The sequence below is a fragment of the Cinclus cinclus genome, chromosome 19 (genome assembly GCF_963662255.1).
Source record: "Cinclus cinclus chromosome 19, bCinCin1.1, whole genome shotgun sequence".
NCBI classification, from domain to species: Eukaryota; Metazoa; Chordata; class Aves; order Passeriformes; family Cinclidae; genus Cinclus; species Cinclus cinclus.
The window spans coordinates 2739868-2765577 of NC_085064.1; the positions used below are offsets into that span (position 1 = coordinate 2739868).

General features: G+C 47.0%; 3 protein-coding genes across 6 annotated transcripts; all 3 read right to left on the reverse strand.

Annotated features, from left to right (window-relative positions):
- Window positions 1-2398: 2398 nt before the first annotated feature.
- Window positions 2399-4342, reverse strand: DNLZ (DNL-type zinc finger). The gene is made up of 3 exons (XM_062505472.1): window positions 3781-4342; window positions 3265-3404; window positions 2399-2705 (listed from the first exon to the last, which is right to left on the reverse strand). The coding sequence occupies exons 1-3, from the start codon at window positions 4072-4074 to the stop codon at window positions 2534-2536; spliced, it is 606 nt and encodes a 201-aa protein (XP_062361456.1). The 5' UTR covers window positions 4075-4342; the 3' UTR covers window positions 2399-2533.
- CARD9 (caspase recruitment domain family member 9) lies at window positions 4138-10415 on the reverse strand. Of its 2 annotated transcripts, none has more exons than XM_062505471.1 (12): window positions 9884-10415; window positions 9414-9551; window positions 8756-9081; window positions 8172-8351; window positions 7854-8003; window positions 7464-7589; window positions 7172-7363; window positions 6585-6626; window positions 5946-5991; window positions 5222-5291; window positions 4637-4720; window positions 4138-4466 (listed from the first exon to the last, which is right to left on the reverse strand). In XM_062505471.1, exons 1-12 carry the CDS (start codon window positions 10065-10067, stop codon window positions 4370-4372), a joined length of 1635 nt encoding a protein of 544 aa, XP_062361455.1. In that variant the 5' UTR covers window positions 10068-10415; the 3' UTR covers window positions 4138-4369. The 2 variants fall into 2 exon arrangements, with proteins under 2 accessions (XP_062361455.1, XP_062361453.1); XM_062505469.1 differs by having other exon boundaries at window positions 4637-4713; window positions 5221-5291.
- A 1833-nt stretch (window positions 10416-12248) lies between these two features.
- On the reverse strand, window positions 12249-25651 carry SNAPC4 (small nuclear RNA activating complex polypeptide 4). 3 transcript variants are annotated; one of them, XM_062505395.1, is made up of 22 exons: window positions 25380-25651; window positions 24629-24693; window positions 24096-24269; window positions 23601-23726; window positions 23052-23130; window positions 22466-22547; window positions 21830-21934; window positions 21279-21351; window positions 20848-21012; window positions 20484-20631; window positions 20074-20180; window positions 19719-19813; window positions 19476-19570; window positions 19115-19200; window positions 18261-18659; window positions 17794-17883; window positions 17322-17556; window positions 17162-17232; window positions 16734-16832; window positions 16486-16513; window positions 13999-16064; window positions 12249-13525 (listed from the first exon to the last, which is right to left on the reverse strand). In XM_062505395.1, exons 1-22 carry the CDS (start codon window positions 25543-25545, stop codon window positions 13406-13408), a joined length of 4674 nt encoding a protein of 1557 aa, XP_062361379.1. In that variant the 5' UTR covers window positions 25546-25651; the 3' UTR covers window positions 12249-13405. The 3 variants fall into 3 exon arrangements, with proteins under 3 accessions (XP_062361379.1, XP_062361381.1, XP_062361380.1); XM_062505397.1 differs by lacking the exons at window positions 23601-23726; window positions 24096-24269; window positions 24629-24693; window positions 25380-25651 and adding an exon at window positions 23271-23563 and having other exon boundaries at window positions 23048-23130; XM_062505396.1 differs by lacking the exons at window positions 23601-23726; window positions 24096-24269; window positions 24629-24693; window positions 25380-25651 and having other exon boundaries at window positions 23048-23563.
- Window positions 25652-25710: the final 59 nt, after the last annotated feature.

Sequence of the window (25710 nt, forward strand, 5' to 3'; positions counted from 1 at the left end):
CAGGTGTGCAGAGGCTCAGGTTCTCAGGAGCAGGTGATCCCTGGGGGTCAAAGATGGTCTCACCTCATGTCCCTCCATCCTGAGCAGCACAAGCTCGTTCTGAGCCCCTGTGAACAGGGAGTTCTGGCTACCATTGAGTCTCAGAGCAGCCTGCAGTGGTGGCTGCTGTGCTGCATCCTCCTCTCTCCCACGATGCCAGGCTCGTTCCCACGTCGGCAAGAGCTCGCCGATGCTGACATCCTCTGGAAAGCCGCGGGATTGCCAGCCCGGGAAGTGCTGCTGCTGCTGTGGAGAGTGAGTTACTGGGAGCAGGTCTGTCCCAGTGCAGGGCAGCTCCTCTTCACGAAGAACCCTAAAAATCCAGCAGAAACACGAGATTCTGCCCTCTCCTACCCAGCTGTACACTCCGAGGCACTCACAAGACAGGGCTGATGTCAGGCCTGGAGAAAGGCACTCAGAAGAAAGGCTGCTTCTCCTCACTCCCTGCCTTTGGCTAGAGCAAGCCCCTATGATTACCTGTGTCCCCTTTCCAGAGCAAACCTACTGCCCCATGACACATATTTTTTCAGGAAAAACAGCTTCAAAAGGGACCAAAAAATTTGGGTTTTTTTTACCTGCAAAACTCTTAGCAACAAATAGTTTTGAATAATGTGCAGATTCCCTCCCCTTGATGCTGGCCTGAACGTTCAGAACTGCCACACTCCATACTCAGAGCTGAAGAGGCAGCCTCAGGGCACAGGGACCTGTCTCTGTCCTGCCCCCAAAGAGCACCTGGTGACAAAGGGCACTGGGACAAGGAAACACTAAAATCTAAGAACAGCCAACATAGATTTTGCTACATTTTGTTACATTTTTTTTACTATAACACAGCAAAAATTGGCACCACCTTCCTGTAGCTGGGACCCAGTAACAGGTAAGAAAGGTGAGGAAAACAGTATAAAAGCCAGATTGTAAATGAGTTGTTTCCAAGGCAACATGGATCCTGCTACAGCTGCTCTGTTCCACCCCATCAAAGGCATCAGCACCATGGAAGCAGACTGCTGATTTTCAGATTAAAGGTAATCAAACAAACACTTTTCCAGCAGTGCTAACAGGTGCCAGCGGCCCAGCTCAGGGGGAGAACATGAGATGCAAGATCCTGTTTGTCAGTCCTGGGTCACTCCAGCAGCTGGCTGTTTCAGAGAGAGCTGCATCTCACCAGGATCTGAGCACACACGAGCTGCCTGATGAAGTTTCTGGCCCTGTTTCATCACTCTGCACTGACACACCTACAGGAACATGACAACTTTCCTGGTGCTCTGACCCAACACTTACAATGCAACACAAATAAAATTCTTACGAACACTCCAGATGAAGGAAACTCATTAATGCCTACAATGCCCTCACTGAATCCTTGGCTGATGAAGCACCACAAGCACCTGGACATGCTTGGCTGAGAGAACTGGGTTTGCTCAGTTCAAGACACAAAGGCTGAGAATGGTTTTGCTGCTTTCTGTGGCTCAGTGATGAGGGGGATCCATAGAGATTGCAGCACCTCTGCCCCTAGAGATATTTGCAAGCTCCTGAATATCTTATTCTGACAAGCAGATCCTCCAGCAGGCTCTTCCAAACTGAACTAGTCTTTGTTTGTGAGCTCAAAACCCTAAGAAAGCAGCTATTCCACTGTGCAGAGGAAACAAGCCCTAACAAAGCACAACATGATCACCTCAGTGCCTGATCCACCACCACCCGAGAGCTGCATGCTGACAAACTCCTACATCTGTCATTTATTACTTTTTAGATTTCTAACTAATCTTAACATACTGCAGTAACACTAACAAGCCTCTCAACACCTGCCAAGACAACTTGATAGGTCCTCTACTTTTCTCCACCATGCTCCACAACTATTAATTTTGCCTTCACACCCACACTCCCCCTCACCAACAAGGAGTTGTAAAACCCCCCATGCTGGAGCTCAAGTGGGATCAAAATACAAACCTTTCGCCCTGACATGTGTGGCACAGAAGCAAAACTGGAAGGTGTCAAAAGGACAGATAAAAGCAGCACTTGACTGCATTAAGACCAGGCGATCTGACCTTCCTGCAGTTACTTTGGCTTTAGAATTTTGGGAGCCATCTCCTCAGGTGGTATCAAATGCCCCCTCTCTTCAGTTGCCACACCTGAGCATCCCTAAAACCTCCAGCTCCAGCTGCACCTCGCTAGGTCAAACACACATAGACAAAGAATTTCTGGCTGCCTTCTCAGCAGGGAACAAAGCCAGGCACAGGACATTGGTGGGGCACTGAAAATTGCCTGAAAAATCAGCAAAAAGAAGTACCAGGAAAAATACCAACACCATTTCTAAAGACATGAACTTGATCAAAGGCAAAACTACACAAGGGAAAGACACACAACAGAGAAAAACCCAACACTCGAGTTTATTTTGAAATCACACAGTTGAAGTCAGGGAATGAAGTTGAAGAGTCTCTTGCCACAAGCAGAATGACCCAAATCCCACGTGGCAGGTCTGTCCCACAGGCCACAATCCCTCGTGTCAGGTGTGTCCCTTGCTGCCAGGATCTGGGGTGGCTTCCCTGCTGTCCCCCTCTGCCAGCTGACCTTGGGGCCCAGGCTCTGCTGAGCTTTCCAGCAGCAGTTCCAGGGCTTCCTCACCAGCCACACGTCTCACCTTCTCCCCTTTGGCTGCCAGGATCTCCTCGATATTCCTGGACAGCGATTTGAGAACCAACAGTGAATCAACACACAGGCTCACTGCACTCTGCCCTCAGGACTGACACTTACACAGGGAATCACAGAAACATCACCATGAAAACCACCCAAAATCAACCTCAGAAAACCACCCAAACCTTCTGGAACTGCTTTCATCCACTAGAATCAATAATTTAGCAAACAGAAGCTTTTCAAGGTATCTCAGGAAATTAGAAATCATTAGAATTCCACACCAGATCAATCTACACACTTGAAACATCCAAGGAAACCCAGCAGTGAAGCGATGAAGCCTGAGTGGAACTGCAAATCACCTGCTAGCACTGCTAGGGACCCCTGTGTATCCCACAGCTTCTGCTGCAGCTTCACACCAATTTATTTGGATCCTAAACAGCGACAGTCAAATTACAGTGACTGAAAACAGAGTCGGTGGATTTTAATGGACTGGACGAAACTTTTAGTACGAGCCACATTTTTTAAAAATCACTAAACCAAGGTATCAGCTCAGGAAGCTGCACCTGGAGCAGGGTGTGAGGAGCATCCTGCTGGCACACTCACCTCTTTCCCTCCAGGTCGGAGAACCAGCCCAGGTTATCGGCGATAACGTGGTGGTTCCCGCAGCCGGGACATGTCACGATCACCACCCCTCGGTGGTAGGCGGCCTTAGAGATGGATTTGGATGAGCGTGTCTGGCACACCTGAAAAACAAAGTGGATTTTATGAGCACGGTAACTGCAGCTCTTGTGACTTCCAAGACAAAAATACTCTTGCCATTAAAAGCGTCTTCCCTCCCTCGCTTCTAACTATCCCAAGTCGGCTCCATCATGTTACGATGTCGTGAGTTCGGCCCGAGATACAAAGGTTGAGTGAGCTTTTACTGCCTTCTAATGAGGAGGATCCGCAGAGGCTCACAAAACGCCGAACATCCTCCTCCAACACGGAACTTGACCCTCTAGAGGGTTCTCCCACTCCGAATTACTCTACTTAGTTTTAAACTTGCAAAAACACCTAGGCCAGGATCCTCGCTGCCACCCCAACGACGGCGCCCTCAGAGCCCCCCGGCTCCACGCCCACCTTGCAGGTGTACACTAGACGATAATGCGTGGCCTCCGGTGAACCCGGGGCGGTGCAGAGCGGGCGTGCCGGGCCACAGAGCTGTCGCTGGACGGTGCAGAGCGGGCGGGCAGGACCGCAGAGAGGTCCCGGCGCGGTGCGGGCCGGGCCCCTCAGGCCGGGCGGGGGGCGGCGGGGCCGCCATTGCGGCGGCTGCCGGAGCAGCGCCCTCAGCGCGCGCTGCATCGCACGGCGCATGCGCGCGGGGCGGGCCCTGAAGCGCCGGCGGCCATGTTGGGTGCGGGCGGCGGCCATGAGGGTGTCGGGCAATGCTCTTCGTTAACCCGTCATTAACCAGCAGCTCAGCCCGGCCCTGTCTCAAGTTTAAACCTGTTTATTAACCGAGGGAACGTCAGAGCCACGCAATAGCGCCACTGTAGCGCTTCTCATAAATGGCTGTTTGGATGGTTTTTAAATCTAACCAGTCCGTTGTGAGTGAAATTGAGAGGCACGGCCTATAGAGGCTGGTGTTTCCCTCAGAGATCGGCTCCTGAGGAACCTTTGGTGTTGGTGTTGTGCTTTTCCAAGGGACTTTGGTGTTGTCTCTGTCTCAGGAGCCCTCGGTGTCGGTGTTGTCACTGCCAGAGGTGTTGTCCCAATCCACCTCACGGTGCCGGTCTTTGGGTGCCCTTCTCATTGCTCTTTTTCTGAAAACAAGACCAGACATACAACTTTCAGAGGGTGTTTTCTGCACACACGTGGCATTTCATACTGTCAGTATGTATCAGTCCCTCTCGTGAATCAAGCGTGGGGACAGCAAAGGGGAAATAAAAATCATGGATATTTCCAGGTTAGCACTGCTTACTGCAGCCCAGACCTTCGGTAACGCTCAAAGCAGCCCTTCATCCTCCTCTTCTCCTTTTCTGCCAGTTCCTCGTTGGCCCAGCCACACTCCTTGAAATGGAAAAAAAAAAAAAAAAACAACAACCATAAAACATATTAATTTATTCTTAATCAGAGCAGTGTTAATACCAGGTGGCTTCCTGCATGTGCAGTCAAGTACCAGCAAGTTCTCTACTGTGTGTGCAGGATGGTAATGCTTATGTTGCACACACTTTTACTACATTTACTCCCTCAATATCTGTAATTCTATGAGTCTGTTTTCTACACCAACAGCAATTCTGCAGACAATTACACTGGAAAACGTCCCCAGCCAGAGATGAAGGGCAAAAAGTAATTAGAAGAAGTTTTTATTTACAGATGGAGAAATGTCCACCGTAAATGTTTTGCTGTTTAGAGCTCACCCTTCTTGGAGGTTGGATTCTGCACTAAGTGCTCAGAGTTTGGAAAAGCAGGGGCTGCTGACATGCTTCTCCAAACTAGTAAATCCATTATTAATGAGAATATTAAAGATCACAAACCCCAGTCATAGTAAAGAAGACCCCACAAAGATTCTCTTACACTTGGTGATTTTGGGGGCAGATGGCTCTCTCGAGGGCTGAGCTCCTGGTTTTGTACTTTCAGACAATCTTCTGAAAGATAAAAAAGAATCACAGCTTTAGTCAGAGTTGCCATTGCAAAGTAAATTTTCCCTCCAGCAATTCTTCCAACAGAAGAGCTGTGGTGTAACTGCACAGAGTCCATAGCAGAACTGAAACCAAGCCCAAAGCTTGGTCAGAACTCCATCCTGTGATCAATCACAAGTCACTCCTCATTTTAATTGAGCCTTGAATTTGCCCAGGATGGTGGAGTTCCTCACCACACTCAGAAAGAGACAGAGCTTTCCACTTTCAACTTAAGCAGGAGCAAAACAAACCTTTGCCAAGCAGCTCCTCTGCTCATTGCATTAAAATAATGTTCATGTCAGAGGCCACTTTGAGAAATGTGTTAATCATTATTTTATCCATCATTTATCCCTGCTTCCCTAAGTTTGTGAATATCATGGCACTTCACACCAGACCCTATTTTGATGAAACTCCTTCTGTAGTGACCAGGAGTTAAAATATATATTATATTTAACTGAGCAGGTAGAATAATAATTTAAAAACCCTTTTTTGGATCAGTGCTGTTTAGTTTTAGTGAAAAATCTCCCATCCCAGTGAATGAAAAGATCATTTAGATCTTGCAGAAGAACAAAACAGAATGGACCATCCTTCCCAGAAATCTACTCAGTGTTTACCCCTTACTTTTAGCTGCCTGTGTATCTTCATCCAGGTGACTGTGAAGAACAAGCTGTGGGGCAGAAAACAGAGCAAGAACATCAGAACTGTCCCTCAGTCTGCAGGAACAGATAAAGGAATATAAAACCCAGGACATGCTAGAACCAACCTCTCTCTCCCTGTTGCTGCCAACAAGCAGCAGACTGAGCCAAGAGTTACAGATTTGCTCATGGATTTATCCTCCATGAATAGATCCAGCTTCCTTTGGCTTCATTTATACTTTTGGCCTCCAGACAATGTGTCAATCACTCCCTCACTGAAGTTAGGAACTAAGTGAAACTCTTTACTACAGATGGCCCCAGAGTAAGACTTATTTTTGCCTGTTCCCACACAAGACAGACAATTAAAAGCAATTCAAAATAATTCAATTCCATTTATTTGCTTAGACACAACAAATCTTGCTGACTAAAGCCATAACTGTGTCCTACGCTTAGAACTTCAGACACGGGGAGATTCTGTCACTGTCTTGCTGCCTCTGGACTTTTTGACATCACTGAAATGAGCCTAAGCCATTTAAAACTGCTGATACTTGGGGAACTGAGCCCAGGTGAGGAACACAAAACCACCCCAGAGGAAAGTGAAAGGTAAACAAGGCTCCCTACTCACTTCCTGGGAATCTCTGGAGGAGGTGTCATCCAGGTCAGAGGTCTGAAACAAAACCAGTATACATTAATCATTCCTTGTAAGACAGGAAATGACAGCAAGGGGACATACAGGAGACTGAGAGCTCCAGAAAACACAGAAGTGTGGACTTGCTGTCTCCTACACTCCTGTCTGGAAAGTACACAAGATGCCATATTAGTTAAAATATATCTAATTTAGTTCCAGAAAACTTAGCTCCCCATTTCATCCAAATTGCTCACACCCAGTCTCTAAATAGAGTTACTCTATGGTGATTGATGAACCCCTCATCACCTTTGGAAATGCTCCAAATACAAATGCAGGTGTCCTGAGCTTGCATCTGTCCAGCTTTTCCATGTCTGAAACCAGGATGAGGTCATAGAAACCATCGCATTTTTCATTTTCTAAACTCAGCATTTGCATGGCAATGGTTTTCATGAATTTTGATGGTGGCTCAGGCAGGTGTTCACTGCCTGATGAGCTGGAGCTGCTCAGGTGCAAAGGCCTGGGAACAGCCACAGTCTAACCCCACCCTCAGCTTCCCAATCCCACCAAGGAGAGGAGACTTGTACCAGTGTGGGCAGCTCCAGCTGCAGCCTTTTCAGCTTGGCCTCAGTGGCCAGGAGCTGACTCTCCTTCTGGAAGAGCTGCAGCTGCATCTCATCACATCTCTCCCCCAGCTCCCGGATCTGCTTGCGGTAGGCATCTCTCTCCACCAGGTTCTTGGAATACTGCATGTGGAACTGCTCTCGGGTCAGGAGAGCCTGTGCAGAGGGACAGCATGTGGCATTCACACAACAGCACAGACAGGCTGGCACAATCTGCCCAAAAGGCAGTGATAAGCAGAGGGGAATATTTTATCACCTGGTCTCTCTCTGAAGCCACTTCCTCCATCTGCTGCAGAACAGCTTCAATCCGTTTTTTGTACATCTGGGAGTCCCTCCTCAGAGATGTGCACTGTAGCTCCAGCACCTCTTTTTCCTCTGCACACTGCTGAGACAAGGTCAAAAGCACCTGCTTGTGGGCAGAGCCTGAGCCAGACTGTCCCCACTCCTGCTCTGTGCCACAGATTGCTCTGTAGGATGTCTGAGCTGTCACCTGCCACACACAGAGTGCTGAAATACAGGTACTACAGTAGGAGCAGCAGGGATTGCTCCTGAGCAGCTGCTCTGCTCCACAGGCAAGACACTGCAGGTGCTTCACCTTCCTGTGTTATCCATGACCCTCAGCAGGAGCTTGAACAGCAGCACCTACTTTGTCTTGGAGCACCTTGGCTCGGCACAGCTCCTTGCGCAAGCTGTAAATGGTGTTCTTCAGCTCCCGGCATTCTTCCACAGTCTGGCTGCAGTCGTTCTCCAGAGTTTCTTTGGAGAGGCTCTTCTCCAAGTTCTGCTCCCTGGCAACCTGCAAGACAAAGGAGGAAGTGAGACAGGGTCACCATCTAATTCTGTATCAGTTCTCTCCCCTCAGAGCTCTGGGGCAACAGCTGACCTCCCACAATCTTCACTGCACCACTGCTGCCCTGGCTGCCAGAAATAACCCCTTGAGGGGATACTCAACCACCCCACCAACCTGGAGAGTGTTTTCCAGCTCCTGGTTCTTGGCCAAGAGCAGCTCCTTCTCTTGCTGGATCTCCCACACCACCTCGTGGCTGGGGCGCTGCTCTATGGCATGTTTCAGCTTCATTGTGTGCTTCCTCTCCAGCTTGCAGTCATCCTCAGCATTCATGAGGCTGTGCTTCAGCTGATCGATCTACACGAAGGTTCAGAGCTCAGCAGGAGCAAGGAGAAAGCTTTGTCCTGCAAAACCAGTTCTCTGTTCCCCAGCCAAATGCAGGGCAAGTTTCTCCCCCGCTCTGTTTTCCTCAGGAAGTTTTGTGCTCTGGGGACAAGAGTTCTGCCTGTGTGCTAGCAGGTACATGTTCTTGCGTTGCCTTTGTGAGAGCAGCCCTGAGTGAGGGAAGGACTGGTCATCATTCATAGCACAGCTTGTAAAATATGGGCCTACAGGGCTGAGCTAGGGACCACAAAGACACCTGCTAGAGAAGATGCTCAGTGCTCCATGCTGGACTGGAGCATCCTTGGCAAAGGCAAGGTGCTCAGCCCAGCCTTCCAGGCTCAGGTAAGAAGGGGGAAGCTGCAGAGGCTGTGACTGACCTCCAGCAGCAGGTCCCTGTTCTTCATGAGGGCTGCACTCTTCTCCTCGCTCTGCTTGGCGTAGCTCAGGGCCAGGTTGTAGTTCTCATCCTTGCACTTGCGCAGCTCCTTGCTCAGGCTGTCCCTCTCCTCCTTCATCCTCTGGGCCCGCTCCTGGTGCTTTCGGAGCAGGCTGTCCCTGACCCACATTTCCCTGAGGGTGTCCTCCTTGGAGTGCAGCCACACCGTGAGCTCCTGCGCCTTGCGCCGCTCCTCCTGCACCGCGCTCTGCAGCTTCATGATCTCATTCATCAGCACCTGGCTCAGGCCAGACTCACCAGCTGTGTCTGTTTGGGGGGCAAGGGTCACTCTCTGTGTCCTGGCTGCTGCCAGGCACACACACAGGGCTCAGCTTCCCCTCCACGTCACTGCAGCCAACCCTGACAATGTGCGATGAAATTATCCCCACTGTGCCTCTCTGCACCACAGAGTCACTGACACAACAGGCAGAAGGAAGAATTCATCCTTCTTCCTCCTCTCCCTCCCTAGTCCAGCCTGTGACACCACGGCTGTTTTTCCCAGAACCTTTCCAAAGCACACATGGAGCAAGACAGAGAATGCTCCTGACTCTGCTCAGCAGCACCAAAGGAAGAAATGTTATTGAGAACACAAACATTACCTATAATCATAGAGAAAACCCTGCTGGGCTCTTTGCCAGTTATTTTCTTATACAGCTGGGGATAATAAAGCTCAAGGCTCTCCATAAACGCCTCAAAGCCCTTGTGTCCTGTTCGTTGAAGAATGTCCAGGAGAGCACCTGAAATCATGGCAACAGGATACTCTATTCAGTTATTTCTCTTTTTACCTGTTTGTAACAAAAGAAAAAACTGGCTTCACTTCCTCCACATATATAAGTCCCTAGGATCCAATCACAGAATAAATTAAGTGGGAAAAGACCTCTGGGATCATCAAGTCCATCCTATGACTGAACCAGACGATGGCACAAAGTGCCACATCCAGGTTTGTTTAAACACCTCCAGGGAGGGTGACACCAGCACCTCCCTGGGCAGTCCTTCCAGTGTCTCACTCCCCAGACAATCCCAGACCAACAGCCTGGAAACTCCACAAGAATATCTGAAGTGCTCCCACCTGCCTTCCGCTTGCGCATGACCAGGCTGGGGTCATTGAGGACCTGCTCCTCATCATCAGGGCTGAGCACTTTGCACTGGCGCAGGTAAGGGGTGATCCGGGAAGGGTCAATCACTGAGATCAGCTTCACACGGAAATTCTCCAGGTTATTCCAACAGATCTCATCATTATCCTCTTCCAGCATGTCAGCAGTGAGGGCAACCAGCGAGCAGTGTTGTTCTGTCTAGAATAAAACAAACAAAAAAACCAAACAAGCAGCCCCTGAGCCTCTTGGAGCAGTTTGGCAGTGGTGGTTAAACCAAGGACGTCACAGAGTGAGAATGCAGAAGTGTTTTAATTAGCTGTTGTCTCTGATTTACGAGCAGTTCACTCCTCCTCCTCCACCTCCCAGCATGTGAGATCCCTGTGTTCTGTCTGACCACACAGACACCAAATCTAACACTTTACCTCAGAGCTGTAAAATAAAACTTTTATTCCCTGTTAATATACAGCCATTCTGTATCACTTCACCTCTTCAGTCACAAAAGCTTGATTCTCCTCCGGTGTCCTGGCTCTGAGAAAACCTGTCTTGGGTGCAGCCTCCCTCTGTATTCTGACTAGAGAAAAGATAATTTCAGGAACAAAACTGGTTTGAGAAAAAAGGGGGAAGTACTCAGCTATACCCTAAGACGGGAAAGGGAAGGGAAGGAAAAGGAGAGAGATAAACAAAAAAAAGCAGAAGCCAGAATGGGTGATGGGGGAGGAGAAAGATGGTAATGGCATCGTGAGTCAGCAGCGACACATAGGCAGTGATTTTAGATTAATTCTGCTTTTGTTTTCTAATCTGCTCCATTGAAGTACCTGCTGGGGTCCAGAAAGTTTTCTTGTGCCGTGGTAAGTATGAAAGTCACAGCCATAGGTGTGTACAGCTGATTTCAGGGGACAAAACAAGCCACAGAATTAGAGGAAAGAGGCTCTTCAAAGGCGTTCCAGCTGTTAACATCCTTCTCCAGGAAAATAGGTGGCAGCAAGAACTTGCTCTTGGTTTAGAGTTCAGCTGAAAAGGATGATTTCCATATTGATGCCGCTAATTTTGGATGTCCTCAAGCTTCCAGCATAATTATGACAAGAAAGGGAAAGGGAATCAAGTCTTGGCAAAGCAAGGAACATCACCCATGATTCCCAAATGACAGGCTATGGCCATGGCAGCAATAAAGGAGCAGCCCAGCAAGCAGCATTGTGAGAATGCTGAGCATCGCCAGGAGACCTGAGCCTGCCTCCCCCCTCCCTACAGCCCTGGAGCTGAACTCAGAAATCACTCAGAGTGGTTTTTAAAAAAGCCTGGAGAACACACAGGCTCTGATGCCATGGCAGCATGACACATGTTCCCATTAGCTTCCCACTCCACTCTTTGTTCTGCTTTCTAAGTTTATTGAGAGTTTTTCCATGTTATCATTAGGAGTAGGGCAGAGATGCTCAGAGATTCTTTCAGCCTGTGTTTCTTGTCATTAAATCAGTTTTATACTAAAAAAAGATGTCAGCTGTGCCCTTGCTGAAGGTAATCACTGTGTCTGTTAATTGACCAGTTTGGCTTGGGGAGGTTTTATTCTAGTGACAAAACAATTTAATCCTGCAAAAGGGCAAAGCCAGCTGCTCCTTATGCAGTTTTCCCACAAATAAGTGACAAGGGCATCTTTTGAGCAGCATTTGCAAAGGCCAACAATCATTCAGAGCACAGCTCACCTTTCCCACCAGTGCCTCATTGTAACAGCCTGGGCACAGCACCCACAACTGTGCAGCAGCTCCTGCCACAGCTGAATTTCCTGGAAAAGTGTTATCTACAGTGACTTATGGAAAACAGAGTACACTGCAAGAGGAGAGCCTTCCACAATCATTCCTATTGCTCCATAAAGTCTTGACACCAAATTACAGCAACACTGGCACCCAGGGACCCTCTATCTCCAGCTCTGCCTGAGGAGCCCTAGTAGAAAAGCTCAAATTCCCAACTCCCCACTACACTTGGGGAAGTTCAGTCAGTGCAGTGGAATGAAGTTTTCACAGCATTTCCCTCTAGCTTTTATCAGCTTTGCCTCAGCTAACCTTGCACCTCTCTGCGAGAGAGAAATTGCTGGGTTATAAATGAAGAAACAAGTTTTTTTTAAAGTGATTTGTGATGTCTGTACAGGGCAGGCTGTGGAAGACTCAAGAAAGAATCCTAATTCTATCCTGCAGTTTTAGGCACATGAATATTCATTCCCCCCATTTTCCCTGGTTTTCATGCAGCCTGAAAACTTCATTTTTCTCATTAGCAATCACTCTCATACACACATTATTAAAAGCACTATTTACCAGGAAAAAAACCCCACACAGAACACATAAGTAATTTTTAAGTGAGAAAAATAAAACATCTGTATTTCAACAAATAGTTAAGAGTCATTTGGATACAAAATTAATCTACTGCTTATTCCACAGCATTCAGTCTGTGGAAAGCAAAGCCAAGCAAAACCCAAGCAAAGCCACTGTCACGGCACTAAAAAACATCCAATTAACATATTCTGAACATGGATAAACATTCACATAAATAAGGGCTAACACAAGAAGGAAATAAATAACCACCACTGCTCGTTTCCTCAGATTTCCACCAATATTCCTCCTCAGCATCTATGGCAGGTGGGAGTCTGAAAGAGCAGAAGTCTGTGCCTGAAAGATTTTCCTGCAGCCAGTTTCCTTCATTTTTACACCTTGCCTAGAGATGCAGATTTTGTTGAGGGATGGGAAAAATCAATCCAGCATTTTCCTCTTCGCCAGATCCATTCAGTCGGCATTGGAAGTGGTAAAAGTGAACAGTGCAAAGATTATCTCCTCCTGCCATGCAGGAAGGCAGAACTTATTCCAGTGACCCCTCTAACAAAAGCACAAACAGCTCCTATCAGTCACAGCATTTTTACAGGGAAGTTGCCCTTCTGGAGTTTCTAAAATGAATTTTCAAGAAAAAAAATCCCCAACTAGTCTCATCTGACAACCATGTGAATCAAACACTGTTCATGTTCATTCCATCCAGTGCACCAAAAGTCTCAGCAGGTATTAGAACATCACCCATTTGTACCCTGCAGAAGGTGACTTGTTATAACTGTACAGAAATGAAGCCAAATAAGGGGAAATAAACCCCAAACCCCACCAAGTTGCTCAAAAATGAAGTATTAAAGCAAAACTCCACAGTCAAGCCTATAGAGTGCTACCAACTAGGTGCATACTAAGTAGGGTTTGGGGCATGAACTAAAGGGCTTCCAAACATTTTAATTTACTGAGTTTTTATATAATTTTATCGAGTCATTAACTTCCCCTCTTCTCCAAATATTATCAGCATTAGGCTGTGATTGATGGTGACTGTAGAACCCTGTGTCCTCAGGGAACAAGAGCAGAGATCATTTTAGTCCTTTCCTGGGGTCATGATTCATCGTCTGAGCTGAACCACAGACAAACGTGGTTCAGCTTCTCAACAACATGCACTAACCACTGAGGAGCTACTAACACATTTCCTTCTCATATCCTCCTCCTCTTCTTGAAGCGGGCACTTCTCCTGATCTGGGGAGCTCTGGCATCAGCCACATCGGTGCAGGAGCCCAAGGCAGACTGAGCAGGGCTCTCCTCAGCCCTCATACCCTGCAAGAGAAGCAGATGATCAACACCATGAGAATTACAAATAACTCCTTCAGCCACCTTTCTGATTTAGGGAGCTCAGCAAGGCATTGCAAACAATCTTTAATTTACCTTCAAAGTGAAGCATGGGACAACGTTCCATTACCAATGTCAGAGAAGGCACAAAACATCAGTTTACACAGTGAAAACAAAGGCCTGATTTCAAAAATGCAAGAGTCGGGGCAGCAGATTATAAACACAAAGGGGAAGGGAGCTTTGATACCCACTTCTGGCAACTGTCATGACATGTTTAAATAAACCATGGGCTTTCACTGGATGAGCTGCAGAGCTGTTCCTTTCATCAGCTCTAGAACTGTGTTTATTCCAAAGACCAAATTTCTGCTACACTTAAGAACAGTGGGGGCTTCCCCCTGGATTCCAATGCAGTATTTATCTGGCAGTGATTTTCTGCTTTTAGCCTCTGGAATCCGTTTTACCTGATTTAGTAAATCAGCATCTTTGTCTCCAGGCTCATCCTCACGTCTCCAGTCCTCCTGTGCTCCTGTTAATTCATTCCCACAACTCTCTTCCTCAGACATTTTTCTCTTACTCTGCCACTCCTCGTCATCACTGTCCTCTTGGTGCTTCCTGCTGGCTGACAGAGTTGTTGTCACTTTGGGAGGAGGCAGAGTTGCCAGGACAGCTGGGAGTGTGAAGGCTGCCAAGAATCTGGCTTTCAGCAGGAGGTAAGCAGGGTTATCACCCAGTTTCTGCTGCACCAGTTCTCCAATAGCATGGAAAACATCCCCAGTGCCCCCATCCCCACTGGCCTCAGAGGACAGGAGAGAGGCTGCTTGCTCTTCCAGAGCTGCTTTCTGTACAAGGAGCTTTGAGAGGGTTTTTATGCTGCAGAGGAAAGGTGGCAGATAAGGCAGCCTGGTCTGCAGTGGTGGCACCTGAACACCTTGCTTCCCACTCAGCCACTCCTTCACCAGCCCCTCGTCCTCCAGGGAGACCAGGCTGAAGTCAAGGAGATTTTTCTCTGCACTGGAAGTGCTTGGCTGGGGGGAAACGTCAGCACTTGGTGGTTTGGAGGCAATGGGTCTGCTCCTCAGTTTCTGGGCATGAGAGCAACCAGAGTTCCTTGGGACATTGTTGTGAGGAGCTGCAGCTGCTGGACGGAGCACAGTCTCTGTCCTGATGCTGTCTGCATTGAAGGAGGATGTGTTTGTTGTGATGGAGTCACTGCTCCTTCCCAAACTGCTGAGATTGGGCACAGGCTGGCAACCAGAGCCCTGAGTGCTGGCAGGGGGCTGTGTTTGGGACAGCACAATGCCACGCAGGGCTGGGCTGGCAGCTGGAGGGGCAGCTGGAGCTGCAGAGGAGTCTGGAGCCATGGAGGAACCATCTGAACACACAGGGGTTACAGCAGAAAAGCTGGAGGTGGTGCTTCCAGCACACACTGAGGCTGGAGGTAAGAGAATTGTGGACTGGTCAGCTGCCTGTCCCAAAGGAACTCCTGCCAGCTGGGAACTTGGTCCTTTTGTCTTTGTGCTGCTGGGGTGAGGTGGATTTGTTCCAGCTGGTACAAGAGTCCCTCCCAAAGCACAGACATTACCAGTGGAAGTCACATTTGTCCTACACTGACTTCCCCCAGCAGTAGCTGGCATTCCCTGGGGAACACCCACCACAGTCTGCACAGGGCTGGGGAACAGAGCCTGGGGGATTACAACCCACTTGAAGGGCAGGATGCTGTTGGGAATCATAGGAGAAGCAGCTTGTGGAGTGACAAGAGCAGGCAGCAGGCTCACTGGTGCTGGCTGTGGCCTGTTACTCTTCAGCTCACAGGTGACTGCTGTGGGAAGGGACAATTTGTTGGTGCCACACTCCAGGCCAAAAGGTACCACTGTGATCTGGTGAGGTACAAAAGCCTGGTTTTGCAACACTGCTGAAGTTGAGCTTCTGGCTGGGACCTGACCATAGCACTCTCCTTGGTCTGGGGCCTTCTGTGGTGCAGCTGGATTCACAGCTGGAAAAACCCCTCCTTCAGGGCTGCTCTCCAGAGTTTCCTCTTTTAGGTTCTTACTTGGCTGTAGCTCTGCCCCTTTTGAGCAACCAGGGCTGTCCCCACTTTCTGCCACTGCTGAGGAATGTTTTTCAGGCACAAGAGCAGAAGTCCTTGTGGGCACTGGTGAACCCTGTGCTTGGCTCTCTGTCCCAGCAGCTGCTGGAGGTTTACTCCCTACTTGTGCAGAGGGAAGGATTTGCTGTGGTGGATGCTGGATTATCAAAGGGCCTGAAACCAGCACCTGTGAGGTAACCAACACTGTCCTCTGCATGGCCTTCTTGGCCTGGGACTCCCTTAAACGCTTCTCTCGCAGCAATTCTGAGACAGTTTTAGGTTTTTGCCTTTGCCCCTGGGCTGGGGCAGCTCCCTGCACTGCTCTGGCACAGCTCTCCAAGACACCAGTGGCAGTGTCCTGTGCTCTCAAGGCAGATCTGGCAGCATTCCTTGGGATGTCCCCTTGGGAATTCCTCTGAGAACAAGCTTGGGATGAGCTGCCTGCAGAGGAGAGGACATAAAACTACAATGAATGAACAGCAGTTCCAAAAGCTATTTCTCATTAAACATCAAGGAATGTGGCAAATTCCTGTTTCTGAGAATTCCTACAATGCCACGGTCCTAATTTAATCAAGCCAGGTCTCAAAAGCTGAGCAAGGGGTAAATGCCCCAAAAAATCAGAGATGCACCCTAACACCCCACTAAACTGGTCCAGTGCCACTGGTTCCCAAACCCTTCCAGGGGTTTTTCCAGTCCTTACCAAAGGGGAGCATGCTTAAAGATCCAAGAGCTAGCAAAAATGAGCATGACAATGTAGGTTTGTCCCCAAAGTTCTCCTTTAGTTAAACTGGTTATTAATGTAACAGTGATGAATTATGTGAAAGTTCTTGCACATCATAAAAATAAATGTTCTGGTAGGTACCTGAAGAAGTCTCCATATTTTGGGAAGCCTGTAAAAAAAAGTATATTAAATTATACTTATGATAAATTTAAAGATGATTAAAATAGCAGAGATGTGAATCAAGCCCACATCTGCCACCTCCTGAACAAGTGGCCATACAGCCAGAATTTTATTCTGCCTGCTAACACACATATAAACTGTGTGGCCACACAATTAAAAATGTTTATTTTAGTCAACACTTCAGTGGGAAAAGCTTAAAAACACGGTACCTGCTGAGGGCTCCTTGCATTAGACCTAAGCAGCTCCAACTGCCTCTGCTTCCTCTCCTTAATAATCTTCATACAGCCTTTGGTATCAATCTGGAAGAGCTGCAAGGTGAGAGCTTCATGAAGATTTAAATGAGAGCAAAAATGTTTTGGTGGAGTCAGTGACAACACAAAATAGAGGGATCATGCTTCACATGCAAGATTGTGAGGATATTTTACACGTACAGATAAAGCCCTGGCAGGATCAGATTTTGGATGCAGGACTTATTTAAGAAACTTCATATGCAAACCATGAGGGTAGATTAGTCCAGTAATTAGATTATTCGTTTAAGAAACAAAGATAAACTATTTATTTAAGCCTCAAATACTGAAAAAAATAAAGACTCCTGCTGTTTAAAAGCAGATAATGCTCTTAAGACAGTAAAACTTACATGAACCAGCAGTGCAAACAGGGGAGTGCTAGTGAGACTGACTGACTTCAACTTCTCGTGAATAGCAGCAGCTGCAAAGAAATCCAAGATCAAAATCAGCTGGGAATTCACTCAGAACACATCAGAAAGAAGGGACAAAGGTAGGATGGGCCCCCAGTACCTTTTGTCTGGTAGAAAGCCATGCTCCCAGTCTGCACAGTGCAGGGCAGCAGCACATTGCCCACCCAAGGGGTCATTGCCATCAGCAGCTTCCTGCTCAGGCTCAGCCTCCTCCAGCACTCCCTGACCCGGCGCTGAGCTCTCTCTGGCAGCTCCTGCAGCCCCTGGACATCCTGGCCAACAGCTGCACCCACTCCAGGGGGCTTGGCTAAAAGGCTGGCAGGTGGTTTTAGCATCTTTTATTGCCGTGCGTGAAAAAAAAATACACAGTTAAGAGTTCCCATTAGGAAGGTTCTGCCATTAGTCCCAGGACAAACCATTCACAGGGCAGTTAGCAGAAAAAAAAAAATCTGTGAGCTTTTCTTCTTGGGATTACAGTGTAAAATCTGTGATCATATAAAAATAAATTCCTACTAAGCACAGCCTGGCAGTGCTCATGTCAGAAGAGCAGAAAAGACACAAGAGGCACTCACCAGTTTCCTCTGGAAGCTTGTGTTTTTCCTTAATATTGTTCTCACCTCCTCCAGGCTAACCTGCAGCACTTGTTTTCCACACTGGGAAGCCTGAAGATGAAAGTACACAGGAAAAGACAGAAGGGAAAGTCACTCTAAGAAAATTATTTGCACTTACATGCACAGCAGATACAAGTTTTCAACATTCTTGCTGTTGAAGGTATCTTATTAAATGAAATTAATTCTGAAGACCTTTACTTTTAATCCCTGTGCATCATCACACCACCAAATTCCTATTTCATAAAAGCCTTTGTGTGAGGAATCTACCAAAACCCCAAAACCAGAATTTACTGGGTAATTATATCTTCACTTTTTTTGACTTAACATTATAAAGGAATGAACGGCAAGATGTTATCTGCTAATCACATCTGCCCTTGCTGCAGCAGCTGCACTTCTAACTTCTGATCCAAGCTCCCATCCCAGCTCACCTTGGCCATCACTTCTTCTGGATTCTTCACCAGCACATCTGTGGAGTAGGGCTGTGCAATGCCCTTCAGCAGGGTGTTCAGCTCAGATGATTTATCAGCAGCTCTGTCACATCCTGCCCTTGGAATGCCACTGCAGCTGCTCACTGCACCAGCCCTGGCAGCAGAGAGGAGGGATTTGATTTGGTGTCCCTCCCTGGTTGCCTCCTGTATGTCTGTCCCTGTTGGTATCCACAGATCAATGCTGGGAACTGCACACTCTTCTTCACTGCCTGTGGTGCTGCTCCCCTCCTCCTCTGAGCTCTCTGACAGGTTCAGCTCCATGTTCTCCTCACTGCTGCTCTCTGAAGGGCTGGAGCTCTCCTCATCGTGGCACCGTTTGCTCACCCCAGATCTCTTTTTCTTGGTCAAAACAAGCACACACAAGTTTTAGTCAGTGATTGCCCCTGGCCTGCAACTCTCTCAAATCAGGAAGTTTCCTTCTCCAAAGGAAACAAGATTTTGGAAACAAGATCATGTTCAATATGGTCTTAAGCAGCCAGAACTTCTTGAGTGCCTGGGACCAAAACCAGCAACTCATGAGGTACGGACAAGAAAACAGACATATATCCCATCCTTACAGGCATTTCAAGGCAGGAAAGAATTCTGGATAATACACAAATATATAGCAAATAACTTTAGCTCCTCGGAACAAAGGCTGCTCTACCCACCAAAAATTTCAACTGTGAAATCCACAACAAAAACCTTATTGTGTGAAATCAATGCAATTTTTAAAATTGGTTTCACAGGATCCCACTTCTAGTTTAGAGAAACTTAACTGAAGAGATGGGACTGACACAGCAGGACTTCCACAATACCTTAGAGCCAACCATGAGTTTCCATTTGCTCAGGCACTGGGAGCCAGTCCGATGTATCAGGTCTGAAGCTATTTTGCTCCAGTGACCTGAAAAGGATGGACAGGATGCAGAATATTTTTATTTGGGCCACAAACTGAGCAACAGGTCTTTCAATGCAGCCATTACACACATATTATAAACTTCCCTGGATAAAAAGACAGAATTACTGCATGAGGGGATCTCAAATCCTTAATACACACAACACACAATACAAAGAAGTTGCAGTCATCAGTACAAAGCAGAGCCTGCAGGGTTTACAATGAAAGAGAAAACCTCAATGACATCTCTAAACTTCTGTAGATTAAGTCACAGAAACACCTACCCAGACCATGCTTCCCAACCAGTTCAATCAGCTGCTCCTCTTCCTCCAAGCTCCACTTGCCTTTCTTTACATTCCAGTGCAATACTTTAAAATACCTTCAAAATGAAAACATTACAGTCAGGAACATTCAATCCTGCTTGTAAAAATCAGATCATCACTGCAATCCAAGGCTGAACAAAACCAGCACTCCTAACCAGAGCTTTCCCTTATTTAAGGGGCTGGTGGTAGCTGGTCTGAACTCACCGTTCCCGGCACTGGGCGTCGTTCCTGCCCGGCACTTCCGTCCGGATTTTGTACCAGTCCTTCTCCCCGTACTTCTTAACTGCAGCCATCAGCATCTGTATGCACCAGACAGAGCAAGAGCTGAAATCCTCACCAGCGTCATCCCTAACAGGCCTGAGACAGCAGCAGTTCTGTTTGTTTCCTGTGTAAATCTCTGGACAGAAGTGTTTAGGAGTTTCTACATTTTCTTGAGCTGTACCTTGGTCTGTTTTACACTCCTCTGTGCCACGGCTAAAGATTAGATCTACAGCCATGCCACACCTCAGCAGTCCAACATTCCCACCCTACAATTCCAGGCCCGGAGAATGGAGCTTACAGCATCTTCCTCTGGTGTCCAGGCTCCTTTCTTCAAGCTGGGGTCCACACTCTTCGTCCAGCGGTAGATCAGCTGAGCAGAATCTCTTCCTTCCATGAAATAAGCAACTGGAAATTAAAAGGTTTATTTAACTCTGTTGTAATTAATGCTTCTTCCTTCATCTGGACAACAGTTGCAAGCAGTGATTGTTATAGCAGCACTTTAATCTTTTAAAAAGTGGTGCTCAGCCAGTTTCAGACAAATTTCCAGTAGGGATAAAGGTTCCAAGAGATATTAAATTCCTGCTGATATAATGAAACTTCCAGATAGGTACAGGAAAGGAAGAGATCACAGCTTCCACCAAGGAAAAGAGAATGGGAGAGTGGTGCATTCTAGGTGAATGAAAGGCTGGTCACTTGTTGGTCACTTACTTTTCTTGTATGGGATATGGCTTCCCACTCTCATCTCTTGAACGAGCTCTAAAAGCATCTGATCCTCATCCTTGGTCCATTCTTTCCTTTTTAAATCTTTGTTATAGATTTGATATTTCTGCAAGCACTGGAAAGGTGTCCTGTTTGTCTTAATACAAGGAAAACAGACAGAAGCAGGTAACTGGTTATTTATAAGGATAAAAAGCAAGAGGAAAAAGCTAAAATACAAAACCCTTTTGCTACTGTTCATGGACACTCCTCAGAAAGCATCAATTAACTGTGAATTAGTATTAACATTATTTTTTAAACTTGACAAGAGGCAAAGTAAAGCCCGAATGAACCAATCTGCCAGCACAGATCTTACCCCCAGCTCCTGGGCAATGGTCTGCCAGTCCAGGTAGTTGTGTTTAGCAGCTATCTGCTTCAGCCTCTCTATTTCCTCCTCAGTCCATTCCTTTTTGTTGATGCTTGGATGTTCCCAATTTTGCCAAAACTTCTTCAGTTCTTCTGAGCTACGTTGTCCATCAAACTACAAGAAACAACAAAAACATGTTTAGTCTCAGAGCTGGCATGAAGACACCTGGACAAAAAGGAAAAGCCATATTTTACATTCCAGATATGTCTTACTGCCAAGTTTGCCACAATTAAGTCAGCAAATTTAACAAGTTGAGATCACTTAGCAGTCAACTTGGAGAACTGCAAGATGAAAACACTGGATGCAAACCAGGTCAGGTGATTCTCAAGAGGAAGTACACAGATATCAGAAGCAATAAAAGAGCTGATCCCCCAACTCACATGGATGTTTGAAATTTTGTCCCAGTCATGCTCATCAAATCTGTTTCCTATTAAGTCACTTTCTGGGAGTTGGCTAAAGCAGAAGGTACAGAAAGGAAAGAATCATATTAAATGGTTAATTAAACATTTTGTCTTCTTGATCCTGCCTCATCTCATTCCTCCCACCTGTTCCTGACTTCCACAAGAACTGAACACTCAGATTAGCACAAGAAACAATTAATGCCATATCCAAATACGTTGCTCTAGTTTTGTTCATGAGCAAAAGCTGAGAAATATGGAAAAAAAAATTCAGAGCTCTGCTTTGTTGCTAAAGTAAAGAGCACTTAAAGCAACACCTCTATACTGGGTGCAGGCACTACACTTTGTCTATCAAGACCCAAACACATTTCTTAGTAAAGAACTGTGGAGATGACAGAGCTGCAGAGCCACAACAGCACCTTGTTTTTTACAACTCAACACCAATGACCCATCTAGAAGTAGGAGGAGGGAACTCTTAGAGCTAAGCTCTAAGACATTTCATTTTTTACCAAGAACACAGGAAGACTTCTTACTTAATTTTCTCTATTTCTTGCTCCAAGTCTTTGATTTGCTTTTCCAAGGTCTGTTTTTCTGTGTCAGTCTTGACTTTCTCCAGTTTCTGATTCCAATAGCTCAACCTGTGCAAAGACATTTTTATCACTACTTAATAGGCTAGATGGGAATGAGGTCAATGGCATAAGAAGACATACAGCAGAAATACCTTCCCCATCAGTACCATTCCTCCCTTCAAGTTTATTTCCACACAAAACTGTTCTCCAAGTTTTTCCCATAAGGCACACTCCTTGCTGTATTTTTGCCCCTTCAATGCAATCCCTGACCCACAACAGGTTGCTGATAAACCATTTTGGTGTTTACACAGAGAAAGGGTTGCTGCAACAGCCACAAAGACTGTGCCAGCTCCAGCACAGAAATCCCTAGCTGGACACACCATTAGGCCTCACCACATATCACAATTTCAGCTTCAAGCCCTGGAAAGTACTTTAAGTTACACTACAGTGCAAATAGGAAGAAATAGATGCTGTAAAGTCCCACAAACACAAGCAATTAACACAGGAACTTGCTGGAGGAAGGTGAAGTCTCCACATCTCCCTTCTCCTCCTTTCCCATGCAATGTTCTCAGCAGGAGAGGATTTTTGGGCAGTACTCACTTGAACAGCTTTGGCTGGAGCATGCGCTGCAGGCGGTCACTCACCACGGATTTCTGCAGCAGAGTCTTCTCTCCAGTTTTCCCTAAACCAGACAGGGGAGCAGCCAGACATCAGTGCAAAACCACTGCCAGGAGATACCCACTGCTCCCAGCACCCCCGGGAATGTCTGAATCACCAACATCATGTCAGACTTGGGCAAGGCTCAGCCTGTGGTTCAGTTTTATTGGGATCTCCAAATGGACCCCAATAAAGGAATCACCCTGTGAGCACTTGGAGCTGCAGGTGTCCCTAGAACTTCCCTCATCTGGGCTCTACCCTTTCACCACCTTACTTGGTTTAGGAGTGCTCACAGGAGCTGATGCAGCAGAACAAATTAAAAAGCAGTCATTAGTGACTCATTGAAATAATTTACAGAGCACTCCATTCCCTTTTAACAATGTTTTCGTGAGTCAACCAGAGGTGTTGATGTTTAACTGCAAACAGGAACACACACAAACACTAACTATAGGAATATATGCATTTATTACATGAATACAGACATGCTACAGCTCTTCTAGAACACTGAACAGTAGCCAGACTTACTTACACTTGGTTGAATGCAGCTGTTCAAAGGATTTGATGCCCTGAGCTGCCTTCTCCTTGGCATCTTCATTGGAAGGAGGGCCCTGTTGAGGATTAGAAGGGCTAGACACACTGAGAGTCAGACAAAATTATTGTTTCTTCTTAAAACTCCAGCATGAACCGCTACAAACATAACTAGAAACTCAAACTTGTTCAAACTGTCACACTCACACTGTTTACTTACCTTTGTTAGCAAGAGCTCACAGGTACATAAACAGAAATACTACCAGAAATTGCTTGAATATATTAATATATGGATGATGACAGCTGACATATTGGCTACCACAAAAAGCCAAGATTTCCTTTTTCCAATGGCCTTTTGAAGACATGCGAAAAAAAGTACTAAGAATTGATAAAAAAAAAATCACAGAAAATCTCAGAAACTGAGAAAACTCAATTTCACAGATAACCAGATTTCAGTGAGTGCTAAAAACAGCAGCATGGAATTGGGTCCTGGAACTGAAATCAGACTCAAGAACATTCAAGCCCCTGGTGGCTACAATTATTTACTTACAATTCCTGTTATTTTATCCTTAAAGTATGGCTTCATAAAATGACCCAAAAACATATTTGTTCGTAGACTTCTGCCATCTCCTGCTTTGGCTGTTTTTGGACCATCAAACTCACATATGATTTCCTTCTGCAATACAAGAATGAATTGAACATCATCAGCATTAGAGTATCCTCCGAATTCCTCATTTCAGAGAGGAGGGGTTGCACCCTCACAAACACCCCAGGCATGGTTCAGATCTGCAGCACCACACTGTAAAATCAGTGCAAGAGTTAAAGGCAGGATTTGGAACTTCCTGAGATGGCACAGTGCAGATGATTAAAAAGATTAATACTAACCTGCCACAACAAGCTAAAAATGGTATGTAAAATACTAATTTCTTTATTGTAAGAAAGCAAGTTAAAGAAACCACCTGAGTCCTGGGCTTGAGGGGAAGGAAGGAAGGATGGCAAATCCAGAAAAGCACAGAAATGAGCATTTCACTCCTGCTTTGCTCACCTGCTGTTTTTTGTTTTGTGCAATGAGCAGCTCCACTTCCTCAAGCTTTTCCTTGATAACTTCCTGGTACACATGGTTCATCTGCAGGCAGGTTTCTGGATCCTGGGGCAGGTTTTCAATATCATCATCATCATCATCATCCTGATCACCACTGCTGTCTTCTATTTCCACTTCCTTGAGGCAAATAAGGCATTTAGGGAGAAAGCAAAGAAAAACAGTTGTTTGAAAAGCAGGTCTGTATCAATCAGTTCTGTAACTCAGCACCACCTCAGCTGAACCTGCTGTGTGTGCCCACAGCCTGAGGGGTTTGCAGGGACAGGGAGCAGGCAGGCCTCTAACCCTGGTACTTGCCACAGAAGAAATCTCTGACACTGAATAACAAAGTTCTGGGCAGGAATACCCAAAATTAAGGTTTTACTGAGCACAAAGCCAAAGCAATTGCCTGGATTTCCCCAGAGGAGGGTGAGGTTTCCCTTCCTTCTGCTCCCTTCAATAGACAGCTGGAAATATATACTTAAAGAGAAAACAGTTACCATTTCAGCATGAGAATCCTCATCATCACCATCTTCATCATCACTATCTTCATTATCACCATCAGCTAGACAAACAGAACACAAAAATGTTGATTGTAGTGGGATAAAAGGAAAGCTTTAAACCCAAATATTTTCAATTAAAGCACAGAGGAAAAAGCACCAGAGAGATCTCAGATGGGACCATAAGCGGATTTGGACACTGGCAAATAAAAAGTTTATTTAGTTATACTCCACTTATGTCTTTTTTGTGTTGTTTTCTTTTTGTTTGTTTGTTTTGTTTTGTTTTTTTGGTGTTATTTTTAATGTTCTGGAGAAGGTAAAAAAAGAGCAGCTCCGGATAACTACAGCAAAGCTGAGTCGCGGTCCCGCACATGAAAGGCTCCCAGGTGTGCAGCCAAGCGAAATTCCAAGCCAGGAGAAACAGAAACTTTGCACCAGCAGCCCCTCAGCATCCCCCGGGTGCGCTCCAGACTTCTGACAGAAGTTACACAGAGCACTAAGATCCGAACACGGACGGGTGAAGCCGCTCCGGACAGAGATGCTCGAACTGTCACCGATTCCTCTTGGCTCTGAAAACGAACTTCAGGAGGGGCAGGAGCGCTGGGCGTGGCGCAGCTCACACAGCATTTTGTGAGGATCGCTTAGGCCCTGCCATGTCACTGCTGGCGGTATTTGGGCGCAAAGGGAACGTGCAAAGCGCCGGTACCGGCGGCTGCCTGGGGGAGCGCCCCAAGCCCACCCGAACCCGTACCGGAGCTGAGGCTGGAGTCGGACAGAACCAGCTGGATGTCGGCCCCGCCGGGCTGCAGACTGCGCTCCAGCTGCTCGATCTCACGGCGAATCTTCTCCCGCTCCGCATCGAGGTCGAGGCCCTGTGGGGAGCAGAGGGGCCCGGCCTGGCCCGGCCCGCGGGACATGGCGGCCCCCACCACTGCCGGGGCTGCGCTGGCCCCGCCTCCCCGCTCCGCCAATCGCCGCTGCGGGCACGGGTCAGTTGACAGAGCACGTGACACCGCGCAGCCAATCCGGACGGGGCTCAGCGCACGTGCACGGCCAAGGGGCGGCCCCGCGGCTCGCCGAGA